This window comes from Peromyscus eremicus, chromosome 4, assembly GCF_949786415.1.
Source record: "Peromyscus eremicus chromosome 4, PerEre_H2_v1, whole genome shotgun sequence".
NCBI lineage: Eukaryota > Metazoa > Chordata > Mammalia > Rodentia > Cricetidae > Peromyscus > Peromyscus eremicus.
The window spans coordinates 62,505,512-62,531,120 of record NC_081419.1 but is presented as its reverse complement, the minus strand read 5'-3'; the positions used below and the strand labels follow the sequence as shown (position 1 = coordinate 62,531,120).

General features: G+C 40.6%; 1 protein-coding gene across 1 annotated transcript in view; it reads left to right on the top strand.

Annotated features, from left to right (window-relative positions):
• Positions 1-10,609: 10,609 nt before the first annotated feature.
• Positions 10,610-25,609, top strand: part of LOC131908191 (fatty acid desaturase 2-like protein FADS2B) — a 40,080-nt gene continuing 25,080 nt past the window's right edge. Inside the window, exons 1-2 of the mRNA XM_059259239.1 lie at positions 10,610-11,174; positions 22,543-22,653. Coding sequence (XP_059115222.1) covers positions 10,854-11,174; positions 22,543-22,653 — 432 coding nt within the window. The 5' untranslated portion in view covers positions 10,610-10,853. The remainder of the gene's footprint in view (positions 11,175-22,542; positions 22,654-25,609) is intronic.

Below are 25,609 nucleotides of genomic sequence, written 5' to 3'. Positions count from 1 at the left end.
TGTGTGCCACCACTGGCCGGCGTGGTTTGTCTTTCAACTCTTAGAGTCATTATTGCTACATGAATCATTCAAAGGCCAAGCAATTGAATAAGGGTGGAAAGAGGTCATTTCCAAACTCTTTTTTTTTTTTTTTTTTTTTTGGAGCTGAGGATCGAACCCAGGGCCTTGTGCTTGCTAGGCAAGTGCTCTACCACTGAGCTAAATCTTCAACCCCATTTCCAAACTCTTAAAGAAACAAAAACTTGAACTGAGCTGTGGAAGAATGAAAAAGTGAGAAGATAGCCTAGAAAAACCTAGAGTATTTGCAGGCATAGTGTGAGAAATCAGACAGTAGTACAATGGATCAAAGGTTTTTTATTCCTAGGCTAACAGGCTTAGAAATCTCACTATAAACATTGAAAAGACCACTGGAGGGTTTTTTTATTAATAAGTATGTGTCCTGTTGAAATCATCCTTCTAAGAAAATAATTTATTTTCTTACCCTACAAATATAATAGTAATTTCCAACTGCTCAACTGTTGCCCTGCTCTTTTATTTTAAATTTTCTAAGAATTTCAACCACCATCCTAACTGAACAGACTCTGTGATTTCCTAAGTCACAATAAATATAGCTACAGACACACAATGTGGGAAAGGATGTCCCAAATCAGAGTCCTGCCCCTTTGCGTGCTTTGAGAACCTCTGGATGTCTGAGGAACTGAGAGGGCAGCACATGGCTGGTCTTCACTCTGTTGTTATCACTCTTGTTAGTGTTGACCATTCTGCAATCAGCAAGTGAAATGCAAAAGTCAAATATGGCTAGATTTTAACTACTTTTAGTACAGAGGATATATATGGGTATATACTGCAGGATGAGTGTCTTTTATTAGAAATAGTACTACAAGTCTATCAGATAAAAGGAGGTTTGTATTTGGGAACATACACACACACATACATCTAACAAGAGATATGTTGGGGATGAAACTCAAGTCCGCACATGGAGTTAATTTGTGTTTTACGCACACCTTACAGGCATAGTCTGGGTGTAGATTTATGACTATATCACGTCCTATGAGGTCAAATACAGACTTTTCCATTTCTAGTACCATGTTGGAGCATAAAACTCCAAGTTTGGGAGGATGTTATATTTTTAGATTAAGAATGATTGATCTGTAATCATTTCTCCATTCTTGCAACATTACCGTAGGTTTGAAATTTCAAAAAATGAAATCTAGAGAAAAGTAAACCATACTACTTACTTCTTAATTGTCTGTGGATTATGGATTCAGAAACTCTGTAGAAATAAAAACATTTCATCTCTTTTTAAAATGATAAGGGTACAATGATCAAAGATCAATGAAGAGTTCAGCTTGATACCAAAAAAGCCAGTTTATCTGGCCAGTTTAAAGGTCCCTTACCAGCTGCTACACATGAACATGCAAGACAGAAACACTCCTGCGCATGAGATGAGTTCAATAGAAGTAGCATCTATATCTTGAGAAATACATTTTCTCATTCATCTGAAGAAACATGGAGATAAAGGAGACTTTATTATCTTCTTGAAGAGAAGAGACAAAGAATAAAAACAAAGAGAAAGAAGAAGGGAGAGAGAGAAAGAAAGAAGAGGCTAAGGGAGAGCAAAGAGAGAAGGCTAATCAAGACACCAGTTGTGGTGTTAGTCTCCGTCTCAATAAATCACATCACCATCATATTTACTTACAAATGATCTTATGTGGCCACAGTGGATGGGAAGGAATGCTTTGTGAATACTTTCAAATGTAACTTTCGTTATGGAGGACAAGTCATATCACACAAATTCTATCCAACTTGAAATTCTGAATCAGGGGGTTCTTAAAATAAGGTAAAATAAGAGTGAAGATGGAGGATAATGAGAGCAGAGAACTTTAAACACCCTTTGAAATGGTTAAGCACAGTCATGAGTGTTCATAGAATTAAGCTTCCAATGCTGCTCTCCTAAGTGAGATAAGGCAGTAGCTGTGACCACAACAGGAAAGGATCGTGTTGCCTCATTTGATTCCTGCCTTGGCAGTAGCAGAGCTCAACCAGTCCAATCACAGGCTGAGAGGGGACCAGCTAAAGTGGTCCATCCTGAATGTCAGCCTCAAAACAATGAGGTTGTTTTAACCCTAGGCACTAGCAGATAATTGCAATGTTTTTCAAACAAATTTTGTTGGAATGATAAAGCAGTGCTTCAGAAAAATTGCCCAGGGAAAATGGGTGTGCCCTTTGCACAGTGGCTTATTCACAGATTCAGGGTGTGCCCTGGTGAAAGGAAGCCATGTGGAAAGCAGATTGACCAGTTATAATGATAGTTGTACTCACACATACAGGTTGGGCCTCAGAGCACTGAAAGCACAGTTCTGAACAGGAAAGTGGGTAGATAATGAGTCAACAGAAGAACTGAATCTCCTTATACTGGGTCCAACTTTCTTTATGGTTCTGTGGTTAAGAAGAATGGTTATATTTTCTCCGTGTGACATGGTGCATCCTACTGAAATAATTCTCACTGAGAACCAGGAAAATTGTGCACTCATTATAAAACTACAATTACCGTGTAACAACCTTGTTTGCACCTCCATTATCTCTTGTGGGCTTCAAGGATACCATTGTGAATGTCCTATAGCCTGTAAATAGGAGCTAACTGAGCTTCTGAGGCTGCACATGGAGGTTTTTCAAAAGGAAGGGACATAAAAAAGCTGTGGACAATTTTACTAGCATCAAAACCAGAGCTTTTACAAGCTCAGAGATCGTTTTCTTAACTTTCAGTTTGAGTCTTGTACCTAAAGACAGCATTTGCTGGTATCTGAATCTGCTATAGTATATTATGACCTTCCATTTTCACCCCAAAGAGTCTCTTCTGTAGGGCACTACTACAGACTGTCATGAGTGTCACCTCTTTGTTGGCTTAAGGCATTGAAGATCTACAGAATAGTCATATATATTGATGTGACCTGTATCTAAAAAAGTAAAATAAAATAAAATGGAAATATAAATGGGACCACTGGGGGGAAAGGAAAGAGCCAGGAAAGGCAAAATGAAACTAAGAGGGTAATGGAGCCATGATTATAATCAAAATGCATTTTATGTGTATATTTGAAAATATCACAATGAGGTGATGAGGGAGATGGATGGCTCAGTGTGTAAAGTGCTTGCCATACAAGCATGTGGACCTGAGTTTAAGCTACAGACTCTACCTAAGAAAGTCATGTGCGGCAGTACGCACCTGCAATTACAGCACTGGCCTGGGTCAGCTAGCTCCCTAGGGCTTGCTCTCCAGCTATTCTAAAGTAGTGAGTGAGCTCCAAGTCAGTATGAGCACTCACTCAAAGAGCAAGGTGAGCTGTCCTGGGGAATAATATTTGATTTTGTCCTTTGTCTCCACAGGCCAACACACACATGCATGCACGCACACACACATAAATGTCATAATGTAACCCATTATTTTTTACAACTAATATGTGCTGAAGGAGAAAGGAAAAAGAACAATGAGAGGGAGGCTGAAAAAGAGAATCGGAATGATGCTGTTGAGGCTCAACACACCACCTCTTTGCCAGTGAAAAAGGAGACATCTCCCAAACAGTTCAAGCTAATCAACTGTCTCACTTATCCAGAGAGCCTGATCCCGTTGGGGGCCCCTCAGCTATTGATTCATAGTTCATGTGTTTCCATTCGTTTGTCTATTTGTCCCTGTGCTTTTTCCAATCTTGGTCTCAACAATTCTCGCTCATATAAACCCTCTTCTTTCTCACCAATTGGACTCCTGGAGCCTGGCCGTAGATCTCTGCATCCAGTTCCCTCAAGAACCTGGGGCTTATGCAGGGACACTTTGCTCAGCCTGGGAGGAGGGGACTGGACCTGCCTGGACTGAATCTACCAGGTTGAACTCAATCCCCAGGGGAGTCTTTGCCCTGGAGGAGATAGGAATGGGGGGGGGCTGGGAGGAAGCGGGGGGGGGGGGGAGGACAAGGGAATCTGTGGCTGATAAGTAAAATTAAATTAAATTATAAAATAAAAAATTACATAAAAAAGGAGACATCTGCCTGTCTCTGGTTTATGATTAATACTCGATACTTTTTCTATCAATTTATCCACTAAACTCAGGCATGTTTTTCTTTTGTCTTGCCTATTTGGCTGTCTGTCCTCCTATTTCCTGTAGGAAATCAAATTACTATAAAGACCCAGTACCTGACAAGAGCAATTGTTTGAGTCCATGCTGGCACAGGATACCATGCTAAGTCAGAGGCAAATGCAGTCAAGAGCTTTGAGAAAGGGGACAGCTCATCTGCAGCTGCTGGGAATGCCAACGAGTACAGCCACTGCAGAAAGCAGCCCTGGCTGGTCCTCAAAGGAAGGAAGAAAGGGAGCTACCTACCGTAATGATCCAGCAACTCTCTTTGTATCCAAAAGAAAGATAATCATTAGGGTCAAAGAGATAGCTGCACTCTCGTGTTCGTTAGGACTCTATTCACACTAGCACAGAAGTGGAAATAAACAAGATATGCACTGAGATTTGTAGACAAGGAAAATGTGATTCACACTGTGTGTGCATCACACACACACACACACACACACACACACACACACACACACACACACACACGGCAGGATAGACTATTATTCAGCCATGAAAATGAAAAATTGTGATTTGTTGCTGTAAGGATGAAACCGAAGGGTGCTTTGTGAGACACAGAAAGCAAGGCACAAACTGGCACTTACCGGAGGCTGGGAAAAGTGTGAAACATTAAACAGGGAAGATGTTTTATGGGTAAACAGGTACAGGCAGATAAGAATAATTACTGCCGGGCGATGGTGGCGCACGCCTTTAATCCCAGCACTCGGGAGGCAGAGCCAGGTGGATCTCTGTGAGTTCGAGGCCAGCCTGGGCTACCAAGTGAGTTCCAGGAAAAGGCGCAAAGCTGCACAGAGAAACCCTGTCTTGAAAAACCAAAAAAAAAAAAAAAAAAAAAAAAAAAAAAAAGAATAATTACTGTAGAGTAACTATAGTGGACTAAAGCTACTTATATATTTCAGAATAGACAGTAGGGTGAATTTTAAATTTTCTCAGTAAATAAAGTAACATGGTAACGGTCATACCAGCTCCCCTATCTGATCATTGTATTTCATGTAATACCTCCACTAATACGTGTAACGGCTACATCAATTTAGATTTTTTTTTTTTTACGGTTTTACCAATTTTCTTCTTTGGCAGTTATATACACGTATATAATGCATCCTGCTTACTATTACCCCACACACAGTATCTTATTTCCCTTCCATCTCTGTCAACAATCCCCTCCTCCTTACAAGTTCCTTTTCCATGTTGCTGTTTTTGTTTTGGAGGGTCCATTGAATTTAGTCAGGGCCATCTCTGTGTCTATGGGTGTAGAACTATCCAGTGGAGCCTGGTGGGTGCACCAGTGGCTACACAATTGAAAATAATGACTCTTCCCCCGAATCCATCAGTATTTAATACTTCAATTGGAACCCTTCCCCACCCACTTCTGACTGTTAGCAGGCCCAGTGTTTTAAATTCTTTATTTTATTATTCTAAGCCTATGTCTCACCTGTGTATATGTACAGGGATAAGAAGAAGGCATCCCCTGGAACTTAAGTTACAGACAGTTGTAAGCCGCCATGTAGGTGCTGAGAATCTAACCTAGATCCTCTGCAAGAGCAGAAAGGGTTGTTAACTGCTGAGTCAAACCTTTAGCCCCCAGGCCCAGTTTTTGCAGACCTGCAGTAAACTGTAGTCAACCACAGCTGTAGTCAGTTCATGATTGCATTGGTATGTGATAACTAGAAAACAGCATTTCATTGCCCCTCGCCTTCTCTCCTAGATATTGCATTCTTCCAATTCCCCTTTCCATGGTGACCCCAAGGCCTTAAAGGAGGTGGCATACATGTCCTAATTAGAGCTGAGCACAGAACTATTCCTTATTCTCAGCACTTTGTGCACTTATGAGTCTCTGCATTCGTCATCATTTTCTGCAGAAAGAGGCTTCTCTGATTAACCCTGAAAGAAGCCTTTGTCTATGGACACATAATAACATAAATATTAAGAAGCCAATGTCGCCGGGCGGTGGTGGCGCACGCCTTTAATCCCAGCACTCGGGAGGCAGAGCCAGGCGGATCTCTGTGAGTTCGAGGCCAGCCTGGGCTACCAAGTGAGTTCCAGGAAAGGCGCAAAGCTACACAGAGAAACCCTGTCTCGAAAAACAAAACAAAACAAAACAAAACAAAACAAAAAAAAAAAAGAAGCCAATGTCATACCAAGTCAATTCAGCTAAATAATTTAGTAAATTCCGTCCTATGGTCTATGACCTCTCCTATCATGGGTTTTTGGTTAATTTTAAAACATTGATTATGAATTCTCCCAATCCAAGAGCAGTTGGCCACTCCTATAATAGTCATACCGCTATTGCACCAGTGGACATATCTTGCCCAGGAGGTTAGTATTACACTTCATAGGGTTCACAGCTGGCTAAGACTATTGATAGTTTTTTTCCTCTCCCCTAGCAGCCCGAATAGCACTTTCCCACACCATGAAAAAGCTAGGAGGAAGTTTCCAGCTTAGTTCCCCTTTGATTTCTCCATACATTACAACAACAATGTATGATGTCTTCAATGGGGTCTTATCAACTAATTCTGCTGAGCAACCAAAGTAAATTATGAGTTTGCATGGAGGGACCCCTTGGGGGCTTTCCTGATCAACAACACATGAGGCAATATCCCACTCCTGGCACTGAGATTTTTGTGTAAAAAACCATGTTTCCAAGGAGTAACATTATCTAGCCATTCAGGATCTTTCCCTTCAGACTCCTTAAAAAGAAAGAAAGAAAGAAAGAAAGAAAGAAAGAAAGAAAGAAAGAAAGAAAGAAAGAAAGAAAGAAAGAAAGAAAGAAAGAAAAAAGAAAATTTAAACAGTAATATCAGAGACTGAGGAGATTAGCATTGATGAACTTACCACATTTGAGTGAGGCTGGCAAAACATCTGTAATCCCAGCACTTGAGAGGCAGAGACAGGGATCCCCAAAAGAGTTGACCAGCTAGACTAGCCAAATGGGTGAGACTGAGTTCAGCAAGAAACATATTTCCCTAAATAAAGTGAAAGCGATTGAGAAAGACACTCAGAACCTATCTTTGGCCTCCCTATGCACAGACAGACAGACACACCCCTGCACATGTGTACACCTCCACATTCATCAACAGGCACATGCACACATACACATGCAAAAAACAACATTTCTAGCCTTGTCTTTACCACTGCACTTGAATTCACATGTTTAAGTGTCACAAAGAAAAAGCTATGGAACATTATTAGTCTCATCTATGTTTCTTTTTTAAGAAAATGTTTTCTTTTGGGTTATGTGTGTGCATGCATGAGTACAGTTGCCTAAGGAAGCTAGAGGCATTGGATCTCCTGAAGCTGGAGCTATAGAGTTGAGCCACAAAATGTGCGTGCTAAGAGCCCTGATTGAGGTCCTCTGCAAGAACAGGATGTGCTCTTAAGCACTGAGCAATGTCTGCAGCCCCATTATCTATGTTTCTAAAGTGAGGAAATTAAGTTGAATGTGGTGACACACCTGTCATCCCACCATTTAGAAGTCTGCTGCATTAAAATCTTGAGTTCATGATCAGCCTGGGCTTTATAATGACTTCCACACCATCTTGAGATATAGAGTCAGAACCTATCTCAAAATTAATTGGTTAATTAATTAAAATGAGGCATGGTGAAGTTAAAGAATTTTCCAGGTTTATTTCATCAAAAGTTCTTGGTTTTGGTCCTGAATTGCCTATCACTATAAAGAAGTTGAAGTACAGGAAATAACATTTTATTTCAATTTTTTCCTTTTTGAAGTTTTTTTTGTACAAAGAAATGAAAGTGTGGCTCACCTCTCAACTCTAGGATGGCAAGAAGAAAACAAGTTCTCAGAAAATCTTCAATAAAATCATAGAACTTTCTTAAGGGCAGGAAAATATTTTCTGATGCCATTGAAGACTTCTGAGCTTAGGGAAGAGGATATGGCTCATTTAGCAGAGTGATTATGTAGCATGCCAAGGCCATGGGCTCAATCCCCATCACCTGTATTAGGAGATTGGGGCATATACAATCGTGTAACTTTAGCTCTCAGGAGGTGAGTTAAAGGTCGTCCTTGACTACACAGGGAATCTGAGGCCAGCCTGAAATACATGAGACCCTGTCTCCAAATAAACAAACAAAAAAATTAAAATTAAAAAATGACTTCTGAGCTGAGAGGAGCACCAGTGTTCTGAAGGTTGAACCCAAATGCCTCAGAGATACTGCCTGAGCCCTTTCAGTACTAGGCATTGCTCAGTCATGTCCTGTTGAGTGATGATGTCAGGGTCAGTTGATTTTCAAGATTAGCACAGTGCTCCCCTACAGAAGCTGCTCAATATAGGATTGATGAATGGATTTGTAAATAAACCAGTGACTCACCCTCCCCTAGCAACAGATGGCAGCTTTCAAAAAGCTCTTTGTAGGATTAATATCTCACGATCTTATCCTTACAAGAAACTTTGGGTTATACCCATCTTTCTGCAATCATAATCAGCTTGAGGATTACCTTTAAGATGAAGGTTATACATAACTGTCTCCCTAAGGAAGAGTCGGGATATTGTGAGAAAGCCAAGAGCAGTGACTCAAAAGAGACCAGCTCTCTCTATCTCAAGGACCAGCCCTCCAAGTTTTCAGAATGATTCAAGCAGTCCAAAGATCCCCATATACTGACAGACTTACAACCCCTCTGAAAAAGAACACTTATTTAGGGACAATTGTACTGAGGACTCTTGCTAACAAAATCCCCAGTACTAATGCCTTTTGAAACTTCCAGACAGCTGAGAATGGTATGAAGGGTAGATATGAGGGTTGTGTTGTCTTCAGGTGCCTTACTCAGTGTTAGTCTGCATGACATGATATGGTAAAACAGCACTTTCTCCAGCTTATAAAATGTGCCAACCTATTGCCCTGGAGCTGACGTGCCTCAACTAAGGCCCTAAGCTGACTATTGTTTTCACGCTTCCCTAATACTGAACTTCTTGAGTTTTTCTGAATTTATATGTATGATCTACAAATATTCCGCACAAGCACACTTGTTGTGTTTAGAAAACCTCCACTCAGAAATCATGGAAACTATGAGAGTTTATGGAAATACCACAGCACTAGCATTGGCTTAATGAAGTTGTAAGAAATGTGCTTTTCCTTTCATTTACAGGTGAAAAACTAATATGATGGAGATGACATATTATTCTATTTAGTGTCCAAACCTATGCATTATTTTCTTTGGTTCTCTTAAATTTTGTGTTTCAAAATTATAAAACAGCCATTTGTTAATTTTTCAAGATTTGGGAAGTACCATAAAATTGTAAAGCATAATAGCTCATAACCCTGTAATCAAAAGATAACTAAGCCAACACTTTAACTTACCTCCTTCCCATCATACATTATTCAGTAAACACAACTTTTTTTCCAGTAGGAAATTTTTTTAAAGTACAATTTGTTGAATACCTTTTCTTTTGTATTAATAATACTGAAGTCATGAGTGCCTACCAACAAAAGTTCTGTGAGGTTTTGTTGTTTAAAATATCTACATCTAATTCAACAAGCAAAACAGATGTGTTCTTCCTCATTAGAGCTGAGCATTGGGACCACTTCTAGCACCTGCAAATATCAGTGCAATAAATTCCTTTAGTGACAGCTTTCAATTGTGTTGAAGATTCAGATGAGTTTCCCAAATGTGTGCTTTTACTATAGTTCTGTGCAACCTCTTTTCTCAAAATTCAGAAGCTTCCCACCATCACTTGGGAACTCCTCCTCTTCTGCTTTGTTTCCATACCATCTCAGTTAGTTGCTGCAAATCTAAAACCCAGACGTGGTCAGAGAGGAAAGGACTTGGAGTGAGAGGTGAACACGGCTTCCTCCGGGTTTCTTCTCATGGGTTGGCTGTGATATGGTGATATGTCACTTGGACTGTCTGCCCTTTGTTTTCTAAGCTGGAAAATGGGGCACTAACAAGCCTCACCGGAAAGACACGGAAGAGAGGATTAAGAGATAAAACAGGTGACATGGACTCTAAATCACCATGTGTCACTCATGTGGCCTTTAGAAGTGTTTGCAGATTCAGAAAGATTTTAAGGGGAGTGAAGTGGAGTCGGGGAGTCATTTACATTGTTTACTTAGGCTTTTTACAGCATTTACTTAGACTTTTTCCCCTTTTGAAAATGACACTTTTTAAAAAGTGGGAGGAGGGGACTTAAACATATTTGAAAGCCCTTGGGTGAGATGAGAGCTGTCCAAAGAACATTTACCTAAACCAAGCAGCAGTGGTTCCAGTCATCCAGGAAATTCTGAAAGCTTTTGTTCACATGTTGAATTTATAAATCTAAAGGTCACTATTTGGAGGAGTCCCAGAGAACAGGTAAAACCCATCCCACGATGATGTCACTGGAAAATCAAGAGACCAGAGTTTAGCCCCTCCTTTCACCAGGTGGGGCCTCTAATCCATCCAGACTGCGATTGGCTCAGGCTCTGTGCTCTGGGACATTTAATGATGAAGGAGGAGGATGCTAAGAGAACAGTCAGCAGGAGAGAGGTGACTAGAGAAATGTGATCTAGCTGTCCTCAGTGCAGAAAAGATTAGCTACAGACCAAAACAGGGCCAGGCTGGGCAGGTGCTCACTTTCAGGCTCGGGAGAAACAAACGAGCCAAAGGCTTTCTGTGTAGGCATCAGGACTGCAGAGGAATGAAAGAGGAGGAAAGGAGTCATTTTAAGGCCCAGTTACAGAACTAGGAAATTCAGGAGTCAACCTAGATCATCTCAGGGATTCAGGGACGATGAAGTTGGAGGAAAAGCTTGAACACAGTGAGAGCCTTGTGGGAAGGAGTCAGCCATGTCTACATGACACGCATCAGGCAAATGGAAAACCGAGAGCAAATGGGAAAGCAGAGGTCTATGAAAAGCAGGAGGCAAATGGCAAGGTAGGCAGCCTCAGGAAATGTCTCAACCTGTACACCTGGCAGGAGGTCCAGAAACACAATAAGGAGGCCGACCAGTGGCTGGTGATTGATCGCAAGGTTTACGATGTGACTGACTGGGCTGGCAAGCATCCAGGTGGCCATCGAGTCCTCAACCACTATGCTGGGGAAGATGCCACGGTAAGGACATCCACGTGATTCTCTTCTCTCTCTCTCTCTCTCTCTCTCTCTCTCTCTCTCTCTCTCTCTCTCTCTCTCTCTCTCTCTGTGTGTGTGTGTGTGTGTATGTGTGTGTGTGTGTGTGTGTGTGTGTGTGTGTTTCTCCTCCTTTCTTCCCTCCTTCTCTCTCTCCTTCTCTCTGATGCTGAGTAGCTGAGATCTTGGCTCTCATCCCCAAAACACTAAAGTACGTGCCTGGGCTCCACAGTCACTATCTCCTCCCAAACCAATTTTTCAGGATTCCTGTCTAACAAGAATCTGGAAGCAAAATGGGGCTTCAGGGTCTAGCTGTTGCCCAATATGGGATACATTCAAATGTTGATGGTGCAGATTGTGTTTTTGCATTCTGGATTTTGTCTTCTCTCTCTCTCTCTCTCTCTCTCTCTCTCTCTCTCTCTCTCTCTCTCTCTCTCTCTCTGTGTGTGTGTGTGTGTGTGTGTGTGTGTGTGTGTGTGTTTTCTTTTGCTTCTTCTTCAAGTAGAGTAACTATCTTATAAATAGCAAGTTATAAATAGGTGAGCAAAATCTGGGGGAAGGAATGTCGTTGATTTAAACAGGAATTTACAGAAAGCAATTCATCGCATGGGCATGAAACATGGTTAATAACAGTGAAAGCCAAGAACTGCCTGGACTTGGAGAGTTCACAGTTCTCTTTTGCATAGCGTAGCTCAAGCAGTTTGACAAGAGTGATGCAATTCTCACAGATGCGTTTCAATGCACCACCTTAGGTGCTCTTGCCAGGGGTGTGCACGTTATTCTCACATTGCAGATGATGCACTTGATACTCAAAGAGGTAAGCCATGTGCACAGCAGGTATTGGTGATGACAATGCTAAGCTTGAAGTTGTTTTATTTTGACCATAAAGTCCTGTATATCTGGTTCCTTAAAAAAAATAAAAATTAGAGTCAGCAAATAGCTCAGCAGGTAAAGACACTTGCCACCAAGCCTGACACTCTGAGTTCAACCTCCAGGAGCTACCTGGTAGAATTTAAGAACCAACCCCTGCAAGTTGTTCTCTGACTTCCACATGCATGAGTTTACACATACACACACACACACACACACACACACACACACACACACACACACAATACATAAGTAATACTAGTAAAAAACATTTAAATTTCATTTAGTGTTTGATAAAGATGTCTACCAGAATCTTTCAGTGCATTCAATGATTTTTTTTTTTTAATTTGCGTGTGGTGGTGCTTACATTCAAGAGGCAGAGGCAGGCATAGCTCTGTGAGTTCAAGGTCAATGAGGCCTAAACAAGGAGTTCCAGGCCAGCCAAATCTACATAGTTAGTAAGATCCTGTTTTTCAAAATCCCCTTTTAAGTATTCTGTGCATGATGTGCACTTCCACTCTCTCTGGAAGTGTTATTTTCTTTCACAGCACAGACAAAGAGTTTGAGCCCCTAGTAGCTCAAGGTCAGGCAATCAGTATATGGCAGAACAGGAATTTAAGCTGAGACTTGATATTTTTGCATTTGTTCATTGCACACATGAGCAAAGAAGTTCTCCAACATGTTTCTACACATGGAACTGAAGACACCTGTCTGCAGGTGGCATGTTCTAGAAATAGGACTTGGTAGATACCTGATGGATTTGTAAAGTCAGATGCTGATGCCATCAACATCTTTCCCATAACTCTCGGTTTTCCCTGAGTCTCCACCCCTCTTCTCTGTCTAGCTCTTGTTCTTCTGTCCTCTTACTGGCTTCATGTTCAGTCAGACAAATATATGTTCGTCCTGTCACATCTACACTACTTCAGTTCTGATACGGTTTTTAAATGATGTTCAATCTTTTCTTGGGAGCAAGGGAGGGGGGCATCCTAGGTATCAGAAAAGCACACTCAGGCAGAGATCTAGAGACTGTAGGGGAGAAGAAGCCAAGTAGAGCAGTATGTATGAGAATAAGAGAAGGATAATTAACAACTTTCAAATGACAAAATAACCATAATAATAATAATAATAATAATAATAATAGTGATAATAATAAATAAATAAAATAGCCACAGTTCCCTAAGTAGTCAATCCCCTCAGTTAAAGCTGGCCTTGAACTCTTGACCTCCACCTTCCAAGTGCTGAAATTATAGGCATACACCATCATGCTTGACCTGGATCAGGGTTTTCTAGCTTAAATCACAGAATTGGCTCAAAGATGTGTTGGCAAGGACTTAAGTTTTCAATCACATTGAAAATTGCTAGCAATCTCACTGAGCTTTAAGTATCCCAGGTGATAGATCTGAAGTTTGCTGAAGACTTTGAATACACCAGAAGCCAGGAAATGATCACTTTTGCTTCCAGCCCTAGCCAGTAAGAAGAAAAAGCTATATAATAGTAACCACCAGCCATGCCCAGGCCACTTTAGTATTGGGACATATAAAGAAAGAAAAGCGCTAGACAGTGGTGGTACACGCCTTTAATCCCAACACTCAGGAGGCAGAGGCAGGTGGATCTCTGTGAGTTCAAGGCCAGCCTGGGCTACAAAGTGAGTTCCAAGAAAGACACCAAAGCTACACAGAGAAGTTCCAGGAGTCCAACTGGTGAGAAAGAGGAGGGTTTGTATGAGCGAGAACTGTTGAGACCAAGATTGGAAAAAGCACAGGGACAATTAGCCAAACAAATAGAAACACATGAACTATGAACCAATAGCTGAGGAGCCCCCAACTGGATCAGGCCCTCTGGATAAATGAGACAGTTGATTAGCTTGATCTGTTTGCGAGGCATCCAGGCAGTGGGACAGCGTCCTGTCTTCAGTGTATGAGCTGGCTGTTTGGAACCTGGGCCTTATACAGGGACACTTGGCTCAGCCTGGGAGGAGGGGACTGGACCTGCCTGGACTGAATCTACCAAGTTGAACTCAATCTTCAGGGGAGTCTTTGCCCTGGAGGAGATGGCAATGGGGGATGGGCTTGGGGGAAGGTGGGGGTGGGAGGTGGGAGGGGGGAGAACAAGGGAATCCGTGGCTGATATGTAAAATTAAATTAAATTAAAGTAAAAACTTAAAAAAAAGAAGAAAAAGAAAAAGAAAGAAGAAAAAAAGAAAAAGAAAGAAAGAAAGAAAGAAAGAAAGAGAAAGAAAGAAAGAAAAGCATATGCTTGATCAACCTCATAATTTAGGAAAATGAATCCAAAAGCATTCAAATAAGGGGCTCTCCAAAGGAAGGTGGCTCAGGAATGGTAGGAGAGACACAGGAGAAGCAGGGCAATTCTAATTCTCCCTGGCTACTCAGAAGACAAACACACACACTAGGATGGGTTGTGTGAACTTAGGAAAACTACTGAGATGCCCAGAGTTTCATCTCCATGCCCTGTGAAACAGGAATAGCATTGCCCACCTGCCTGACCGATGGTAAATGGAATTAATGCATTCAAACGATCTTGTATAATTGAAGACATTAACAGTCAACAATTGTAGCATCCATATCCTCACCAGTGTGATTGTTACTTTCAGCTAGTTTACTATCAGCATAGAAATTCTGATTATAGTTTGTGCCTTTTAATTGGAAGCAGAACACCAAGCCCAAAGGCCCAAGGCCAAATGCTCACTTTACAGCTTAGGAGGTATTAGCACAGTTTTTCCTGACTGGCAACTGGGGACCACAGGATAATCTCTGCATTATAGGTACTAGACCCGTGGCTACACTTACACAGATAGAACACCTTCTCTTATTTACATAGAAACTTTTTTCCAGGCCTCCTAAAAGGTAGATAGCAGTACCTAAGTAATGAGTGCAGTACCATGGGGTCATTAAACCACTCATTCATTTTTCTAAAGCTTTGTTAGGAATGTGGCCTAATGTTTAAAACTATAGGCTTCAGAATGGAATTGGCTCAGTGGGCATCAGGAATTTACACTTATTAGAGAAGTCCTGGGGAGACTGTTTAAGTTTTTGAGTCTCGGTTTCTTATAAAAGGAGATAATAATACTTTAATCTTGATTTTATTGTAAAAATCAATGGAAATCAAGTAAAATGCCTCTTATGGTGCTCAGCAGAGATTAAATATTCAACAAGTGACAGCTTTTGTAGTTTATCATCACTTCATTCTTCTGAGATGAATTTTAATGCTCTCCACAGTAGTTTAATAAAACTATAAAACAAAATCAACACATAAGCCTCTGCTATTGCATGCATGAGTTATCTGGTTGTTTACAAGCTATATAATTTTAAGCTTATATAACAGGGCCAATTAGCAGAGTTTGGGGCTTGGGACTTTTCATGTATGTGAGTTTACTGAGGAAAACTCAGCAAGCAGTAACTTCAACAAGAAGAACTGATTATACAGATTGTCACTTAATTTCACTTAATTTATTTTGCAGTCTCTAGAATAAAGATTGCTAAATGTTTTGATGACAAGACATACGTATGAATAAATATTTGTCCACACATTTTATACTAGACCCTAGTAAGTTCCAAGGGAATGAAGTGCAGTTGTGACGGTAGATCTGACAGAGGCTGCAACATTTCAAATAAAGAAAGCAAGTGCAGGTCAGTCTGCTCATCTCTCAATGTCACACCTTAGAAGAAGCAATGACAGAGCTGGAGAGACCATCAATGAAGTACGTGCAGTCCAAACATCAGGGCTTGGGTTTGGATCTCCAGAACTCACTTAAAATGCTGGGGACTGAGCTGGGCAGTGGTGGGGCACACTTTTAATCCCAGCACTTGGGAGGCAGGGGCAGGTGGATCTCTATGAGTTCGAGGCCAGAGCAAGTTTCAGGTCAGGCTCCAAAGCTACACAGAGAAACCCTGTCTCAAAATAAATAAATAAATAAATAAATAAATAAATAAATAAATAAATAAATAAGCTGGGCTCTGAAACTTACATCTGTAGTCCCAGAGCTGGAGAGACAGAGAGACAGGTAGATTCCTTAACTCTGCATCTGGCCAGCCAGCCTAGCTGAGTTAATGAACTGTAGGCCAGGAAGAGGCAATATGCAGGGAGAGACACCATCCACCATCTCCAAGGATAAGGTGGAGAGTGACTGAAGAAGACACCTGACTTCGACCTCCAGCCTCCATATATACATGCACACACACACACACACACACACACACACACACACACACACACTCACAAGAACAAGTACACATACACACATAATATAAACAATCAAGTCTTTTCTCATATAAGGAAGAGATGACAAAAGCTTACAGGAAATATGGCAGAGTTCTCTTCAACTATTTGGAGGGCTCCTAGGGAGAAAAGGCACCATGGACAACTGCAAAAGAAAGAACCCATACAGTTTGGAATGAGCTGAGCTGACAGAGGCAAGGCTAGGCCAGAGGGGAGAAGAGTGTGAGCAGACAGGTTTTACACATGTGACTAGTCATGAGTAAGTACCCAACCAACATGGGCATCCACTTCCTCCTCTTAGCATGATACTGGCCAAAAGTGCAGGCTTGATTGATGTCTGAGAATGACAGACAGAAGAGAGTCCCACTTCTAGGAGATGAAAATGGACCATGACAGTTAAGAGGAAGGGGCACATGAGGTCTTACCCTTCCTGAGTATCCCTAGGCAGTTAATGATCCCAGGGGTAGAGAGAGATGTTTTCTTCAATTGTGTAGTTATGGGTAAGGAATTTAAGGAATTCAGGCTGCTGTAAGTAATCCCTCACTTAGGATCCTGTAAGCAACCCTAATTAAATTCATTAGGTCATCAATGGAAGAGATGTGTGTGTGTGTGCGTGCGTGTGTGTGTGTGTGTGAGAGAGAGACAGAGAGAGAGAGAGAGAGAGAGAGAGAGAGAGAGAGAGAGAGAGAGAGAGAGAGAGAGAGAGAGAGGAGGGAGGAAGAGCAGTGGAAGAGGAACAAGAGATGAATACAATAAAATTATATATTCCTAATAACATATGGAAAATGTATATATATGAAAATACCCTAATGAAACCAATTAGTGTATATATTTAACATCTGCTAGTAAAAACATTCATTACAAAAACGTAAAGAAGGAGAATGGACCATGAAAAGATAAATGGTGCCACTCTGAAAGGTCAGCCTGGCAATCAAATAAGAAATTAAGACAGTTGAAAGGAACAAGACCAAAATGGAGTTCAGGAAATATATTGAAAGTCCAAAAGGAGCATGGACAACAAGATTGGAAGGAGAAGATGAGTGGGAGGAACACTGAGGAAACATAATCTAATATTTGACGGGTAACTAAATAAGCAAAGCAGAATGCAAGTCTAAATTGATGTGGGTACCTCACTAAGGCATCCAGGTGCCCATTATGGAAGGAGATCAGAAGAATACAAAGGTCTAGAATGCAGATGGAGATTGAAAGGATGGAAGTAGAGCAAGGAAGGGAGAGAAAGAGGGAGTGAGACAGAGAGAATGGGCTGGAGTTCAGAAGAAAGCAGAGTATAAATGAAGGCCTTCTAGTGACAATAGGAACTTCTGTGGAGGTATAGTCACTTAACACCTCACCCTCCCAAGTTGCAGCTCACTCCCAAGGCAAGGGCAAAGATGCATTCTCCCCCTAACTCAGCCTATTTACAACTCATAATTAGTTTGAATATCAGGACTTTGGTTCTAGCTACAACTTTGGAGCACACAAGTTCTGAAAAGGAAGCAGAAAAGGAGAAGGGGAGTTACCCCAGGGAATGTAAGCTTGAGATTTGTTTTCTTTTTTAAAAAGAGGATCTCGTGTATCCCAGGCTACGCGGAGCTCACTAGGCAGCCAAAAATAACCCCTTGCCCCCACTTCCTGGGTGCTGGTTTACTTATAAATCTGTGAGCTACTATGTGAGAAAAGTCACATTCTACATGCCTTGTTGGATGACACTGAAACTCTCTAGGTGTTTTATGAGTTTATGTTTGTCTCTTAATCAACATCTTTTGAGAAATTTCAACCCTTATCAGACAAACTGTTAGGTCTTAGCCATTTGTCCTGAGTTGGAGACCTAACACTATGTAAATAATAATAATTAGTAATTTATTGATATCCAATTGCAAAGACTAAGCTCTGAGTCACTAGATTAGGTCCTGAGTAGACTGTATAACACCTGAGTAAATAAGGAAATAATGAGCACATGGGGAGGAGTAGGTGATTTGTGTGGATTTACATAAAGACTGAGGCTTCAGTGGGAGGGGGCCAGGTCAGCAAAGGCACTTGCCACCAAGCCTGATTCTGCAAGTTAAAGGAGAAAGCATTGACTCGAAAAAGTTGTCCTGTGGGTATTTTTTTTCACATATGTGCCGTCATGCAAGTGTGTGTGTACACACACACACACACACACACGTACACACACAAACAACAACAATAACAATAATAATGACAAAATGATTAGTTAAAATTTAAGTAGCTTTCCTAACATGAGGCAGCCCACCCCTCTGCTGCCCTCTGTGTTAGGGGTTAGGAAGCAGGCTGTCTCTGGGTGGTTACAGTTCCCTAGACACCAGGTTTGGCAAATGGAGTACTTGCTGTATTTCAAGCCATCTTCCCATCTTGGCCTGGTGCCTTTGTGCAGGTTATAATCTATACAGCAGCATTTAAACTAAGAATATCAGAATTTTCTCTGAGGCTTTCTGATTTTACATACTTTGACTGTTCTCTTTCTATGGGGAATTCTGTTGCTTTTATAATCAGTAAACAATATAATCAGCAGTAAACAATCACAGCCCCCAGGAAAGAATAGACATAGATCAGCAGCTTCCAAAGTACTTGTAAACATAAAGTAATATTCAATATTCATGTCTTGTTGGTATGATTTTTGGAAATAATCAGTTTCAAGATGAGCTGCAATATTATGCAATTTATGGTGATAGTAAAGAGCAGAGTGATGATTGAAAAGGGAGTAAAAAAGAGTATAGGGAAAATGGGAGCAGCGTATTATTCATGCTTCAATCATCCCGACTCCTCATGCAGAACTGTTCTGCCTACCTTACTCATCAGGGGTGTATTCACTACATGTTTTATTCTAGGCACCATGGTAGATGTTAGGGCTGCATTAATCTATGCCTAGTACACAGTCCTAGTTTCAAAAACTCACTAACGAAGCAGCAAGTACAGCTTCATTACAATATAAAGAAAACCTTTATAGTCAATGAGATGTCTCATAGGTAAAGACAGTTGCTGCCAACTCTGATGTCATGAGTTTGATCCTTGTGATGAACCACATGGTGCAAGAAGAGAACTGACTCCCACAAGTTGTCCTCCAGCATCTATGTGTGTGCTCCCACACACAATAAATAAACAGATAAATACGTATTTTCTTTTAAAAAAATGAACAAACTGTTATAAGCTTGCAGGAGTACTTGTGAATAATTTTCCTGCATGTGCAAGGGGCATCAATATCTAACGTTGGTGGAGAAAAATGGAAGAAGGAAATGAAAGGAAGTGTATAGATCTGTGAACATTCAGAGCTCCATTTATTCAATACAAGGCTCCCGTAGAGAACATGGTCTATGAAGGGTCAGCCTGAGGAAGCAGGATGGAGTCAGAGGCAAAGTGCTTCATGAGACTAAAGTCTAGGAAACTCTGTTGCCATCTGTCCAGAAAATACAGGCTGATTTTAGTACCGTCACAAGGTCATGTAGCAGCATGTCTCTCAGGAAAAGGATTATAGATGTTGACAGCTGGGATGGATCTTTAGGGTGTTATTGTTCTATTTAGCCCCAAATTCAAACATTAGCTCTGCTGCTCCATGTGGTATATGGAGGAAATATTTCCATCCCATATTCCTGAAAGTTTGATGTCTCTCTGTACAATAGAAGCAATAACCCCCCACAGGATTAAGCCAGTAGCTATGAGCTGGTATGCTCCTTGTACATATGGGAAATTCTGTAAATACTGGCACTTTCCCCTGTTCCCTTCATTTCACTCCACCTCCTTCAGCAAGAGCAAACTTGCCTAAGAATGTGGGTAACAGAACCTGTTTTTGAGGGCTTCCAAGTAGGGATTTCACAACTTAGTATATGGGTTCTATTAGAAAAGCATTGAGTATTTTAAGATTAAATAAACTCCTTTGTTGTACTTCCTCAATAATACAAAGAAAAGAGATCTGCAAATCAGCATGCTTACTCTTCTGCATATCTCTGTGGCTCCTCAGCATCCGTCCCCAGAGCACAGACTTCTGATCATCCCTTGGGTTCAAAAGTAACATGGCACTCAGAAGAGTAGATTATCAACAGCTTCAAATTCTGCCGGGTTACATTCTTATCGATGTGTGCTACAGACTTTGAATTATATTCTATTCTTCTGTACTCTGAAAACTGACCCACCAATATACTTTCCCATTCTAATCTGCTCAGAAACAGCAGACTGATGACTCAATCAGTATAGATCATCATAAGATCCATAAATCACTCCCTTAACCACTGAATAATTCTTTCCCTGGTTAAGAGAACTAAACTTGCAGCCACTCAGACTCATATGCACATATGCCATATTTTAACAAAATGTGAAAATTTTAAAACATCTTTGAAACAATGTAGCCCATTGTTGTCTTAAGGTTTTGTGAGAAGTGTGCACAGTATAATGGACCTATAACCCAGAAGGATTCTAGCATTTGATCTATGGACCTTTTGGTGAAGTCAATCTATAAACTTGATATTGCACACTTCTAATTATCATATTCATCATATATGCACCTTCTCAGAAGTAAGCTTATGAAAAGTTCCGTGGGGTTGGAGATCTAGGATTCAATATATTCACTTGTATAATCAGAGCCTACTCTATATTCGTTGTTAGAATGAAGATAGATAGATAGATAGATAGATAGATAGATAGATAGATAGATAGAGATAGAGATAGATATACCTTATTTGCTGTATTAAAGAAAAGGTAGATAGTGAGTTCCTATCTCTCGTGGAACATATAATAAAAAGATGATTAACAAGGACTGTAAAGTGGGGCCTGCCTGGAAAAATGGCTCTGTAACTAAGAGTAAAAATGTTACTTTGGTAGGACTCAGTTCCTAGCGCCCATATCCAGCAGCTTACAATACCCTGTAAGTCCAACTCCAGGAGAGCTGATGCCCACTTGTGCCTTTGCAGCCACTCAGACTCATATGCACATATCTATACATGTAATAGATAATAAGACAAATCCTCTTTTTAAAGTACTGTATAAGCCGGGTGGTGGTGGCACATGCCTTTAATCTCAGCACTCAGAAGGCAGAGGCAGGTGGATCTCTGTGAGTTTGAGACCAATCTGGACTACAGAGTGAGTTCTAGGACAGCCAAAGAAACCCTGTCTTGAAAAACAACAACAAAAAAAATTAAGTACTGTGTAGTTAGTATATGCCAATCAGTATCTTAATTAATTCATCCAAGCTTTATAATAACTTACGAATTGAGTGACAACTATCACTACCATTTAGGGAAGAAAATACAAAGTCTATGTAAGGCAACAATGTGTAAGGTTCACAGTTGCACAGGCTGTAAATGGCAAAACCAGAACTGAAGTGTAGGAAGGTTGGCTTTTAGCAGCCTGTACTATGCAACAGCCACTGCTCCAAAGTGTTTGTATCCCACCCACATAATTCAAGGTACAACTTTGGCTATATTTCCTCAGTTTTAATCACTACAACCTCAGTGTCATAATAGCAAGAAGCTAATCATCTTCATCTCATAAAATTTTCTCTCCCCCCCCCAAAAAAAAGCTATAAAAATACTTGGGAGGAAAATGTCTTTTACAATATAGGAACTCCACTGCTTCCCACAGTGATGTGGAATTGCTACTTAGCAACATTATTTCTATGGAGTGATGAGAGTCCTTCAATGCTGAATACAGCTGAGAGTATACTACTTTAGGCAGCCCAGGACTCAAGGATTATGTTCCCCCAATCATTTGTGTCTGTATTTTAAGATGTTGCTATCAAATTTAATCCACTGTTGTTTGGAATAAATAATCGAAGAGGCCTCATTCTTCTGAACCTCAGTCAAGAGCTGAAAGGAAGCCCTCAATAGAAAAATGTAATTTTTGTAGACAGTCTTGTTTACAGCATGCCCTAGACAGTTTAATAAACTTTCACATGAAACCTGATACTGGACTTCAAAGACTCACCATGGTAATTAACTCAAGCAATTCTTCCTTCCCATGCTTAAGAAAAGAAGCAGTGATGTAATCAGTGTTCTAGGAATTGCCTGTCCCTAGACAAACAGTGCCTGTCTGGGTGGGTCACCAGCCTCATCCTCTTATAGAAGGGTCGCAAGGAAACTGATGAATCACCTTGAAGCATCAACTTGGGATTAGAAGCAAGTGCTCTGTGGTAGGGTCTATGCTGTTGCCAGTTTGGGCCCAGGATGGGCAAGGGAGGAGCAGATCTGTGGATAAACACATCTCTTGCAAGTTTCTAACACCTGTCTCTGTTTTACAGGATGCCTTCCGGGCCATGCACCTAGATCTTAGCATTGTGCAGCTGTACCTTAAGCCACTGCTCATTGGAGAACTTTCTCCAGAAGAACCCAGCCAGGAGAAAAACAAAAATGTAAGTACAGCTTCAGAATCCAATGGCATATAAAGATTGGGGATAAGGTATATTTTGAGGTCAAGTTACTGTTTTCTGTGAGACTATGAAGCCATAGTAAGGTACAATAGCTCCTTATTATCTTAAGGGTGTACATCCTAAGACTTGCCCTCAAGTGGAGGCCTGAAATAATGGGCAATATGAGCACTATCTGCAAGCAATGTGCAGCTAGGAGAGTAGATATGACTACTAGGATGTCCACTAAGTAACTGGACAGAAGGTAGTGTGTACACTGATAGACACAATGGGTGAAGGGGTAATTCAGGTTAAAGACAGTGTGGAGCAGAGTGGCAGGATATCATCATTATGCTCAGAGCAATGCACAACTTGCAAACTCTGTTATTTTCTCTTTACTATATTTTGACTAAGGATGACTAAAAGTAAGTGAAACCACAGGAAAGAAAGCAAGCACTATTTTTTTCTTTTATTGAAGTTAGAGATTCTTTTATCGTATAATATATCCTGGTTATAGTTTCTCTCTTCCTCTACTCCTCCTAGTGCCTCTCCCACTTACCTTCCCATCAGGATCCACTCCCTTCTCTGTCTCTCATTGGAAAAGAACAGGCTTCTCAGAGATAATAATAAAATATAACAAATAAAATATAATGAGATAAACATAAAAACCATTACATGAATTTGTAGAAGACAAACTAACAGAAGGAAAAGAGCCCAAGAGAAGGCACATAAATCAGAGACCTACTGGTTCACACACTTGGAAGCCCCAGAAAAAGCACTAAACTAGAAGACATAATGTATATGCAGAGTACCTGGTTCAGATCTGTGCGGGATTTGTGCATGTTGCTTTCGTCTCTCCGCATTTATGTGAACTTTGCTCATATTGATTTAGAGGGCTTTGTTTTCTTGGTGTCCTCCATTTCCTCCGGCTCTTACACACTTTCTGCCTCCTCTTCCTTGATGGAGATATCCCATTTAGGGCTGAGAATTCCAAGATCTCTCTCAGTCTCTGCGTAATATCTGTGGGTCTCTGTGTTCCCTTCTGAAGGTGGAAGCTTTGCTGATGATGGCTGAATCAGAGTATAGCAGATTATCATTTGGAATTATTTCAACATTATGTTTGTGGTTTTATTTTTGTTTTAGATCAGTATTTGGTTTTACTCTATGTCCCTGAGCTACCTAGTCTCTGGTTCTTGGTCACCCAAGCAGTGTCAAGTATGAGTTTCATCTCAAGGAGTGAGTCAAAACAGACATTGGTTGGGTACTTCCCACAAGCTTTATGATATCATTTCTTAGCATATCTTACAGGCAGAACACTGTAGATCAAAGGGTTTGTGGTTGGCTTGGTGTTTTCATTTCTCTTTTGGTAGCATGCAGAGTACCTTCCTGTACCTAAAGATACAAGAATGTAGAGGTGAAGGTTAAATTAGACACCAGCTCAATTTCTCCATGTTCAGTGAGTTATGTAAGTGCTGTCTTCAACAATGGACCCTTGTTGTCAGTTTGTAGAGAACAATCTATTGGCTTGGCAAGAGCCTGAGTTATTTGAGGACTTCCATTGGACCCTGTTGGCCAAAAAATTCAATAGACGTATGAGGGTCAGGTCCTGGTGCTGGAAACTTCATTTGGTGACAAGAGATGGTCAATTGGGACTCTGTCTCCCCTATTATTTGACAATTTCATTTAGATCACCTTCATATATGGTTATCTTTTAAGAAGTTTCAATTGTATTAGTTTTCCATACTATCCATCAAATGTCCCTTAATTCTAGCTGTCTCTCGCCATATTCCCTCCCTCAATCCCCTTTCCCCTCTTCTCTTGATCCTCCCATTCCAGTCCCCCATCCATTCATCCATGATCATCTATTCTATTTCCCTTTTCTAACATGATCTATATGTTCCTTCTAGTTTCTTATTCTATATCTACTCTCTGTAGTTTTATGGATTGTAGCTTGGTTATCCTTCACTAATATCCACATATAAGTGAATACTACCATACTTATCTTTCTGGGTCCAGGTTAACTCACTCAAGATGATTTTATTCTAGTTCTATCCATTTGCCTGAAAATTTCATAATGTTGTTTTTTTAATAGTGGAGTAATACTCCATTGTGTAAATGTACCACATTTTCTTTATCCATTCTTATGTTGAGAGACATCTAGGATATTTTCAATTTTTGGCTATTATGAATAGAAAGCATCAATAAACACGGTTGAGTGAGTGTCTCTATGGTAGAATGAAGCATCCTTTGAGTATATGCCACCAAGAGTGATATAACTGGATCTTGAGGCAGATGACCCTCATCTTCCTGAAGAACCCCCACACTGATTTCCATAGTAGCTGTACAAGTTTGCACTCCCACCAGCAATGGAGGAGTGAGTGTTCCCCTTACTCCACATCCTCCAGCATGAGCTGTCACTTGTTTTATTGATCTCTAAATATGTAGATTCTGCACATTTCAAATATCATAGTTTTCCTTGGAAGATTTTTTTCTTTACTTTTATATAGATATATAAAATGAAATATGATCATATTTTATTCTCAGAACAAAGCAATGGAATTTATAGCACTTCATCCTATATAAACTCTGTATCTCTAAGCATTTAATCCATGCCAAGCTACTCAGACATGGTTTTATTTCTGTGGCTGCTTTTAATTATGTGTTTGAAGCCTAACTAAGCCGAGCTGCATGGGAACAGAGACTGTATCATTTATTCTTGTGTCCTCCAACCTTCTACACAGGATCAGACATGCAGCAAGACCTCTACAATTAGCTGTTGAATGAAAGATGTAAATAAATCTTAACCATGCCCCTTTTTATATGTAGGGAAATTATCATTCATGAAGAATAACTTGCTTTCTGAACACAGCTACTTTATCAAAGAACTGGGCCTCAAAATCATTCCTCTCTAGTCCCACAGGTTCTTAACTGTTCCTCAAGATAGGCATTACTCTTTCTTTAC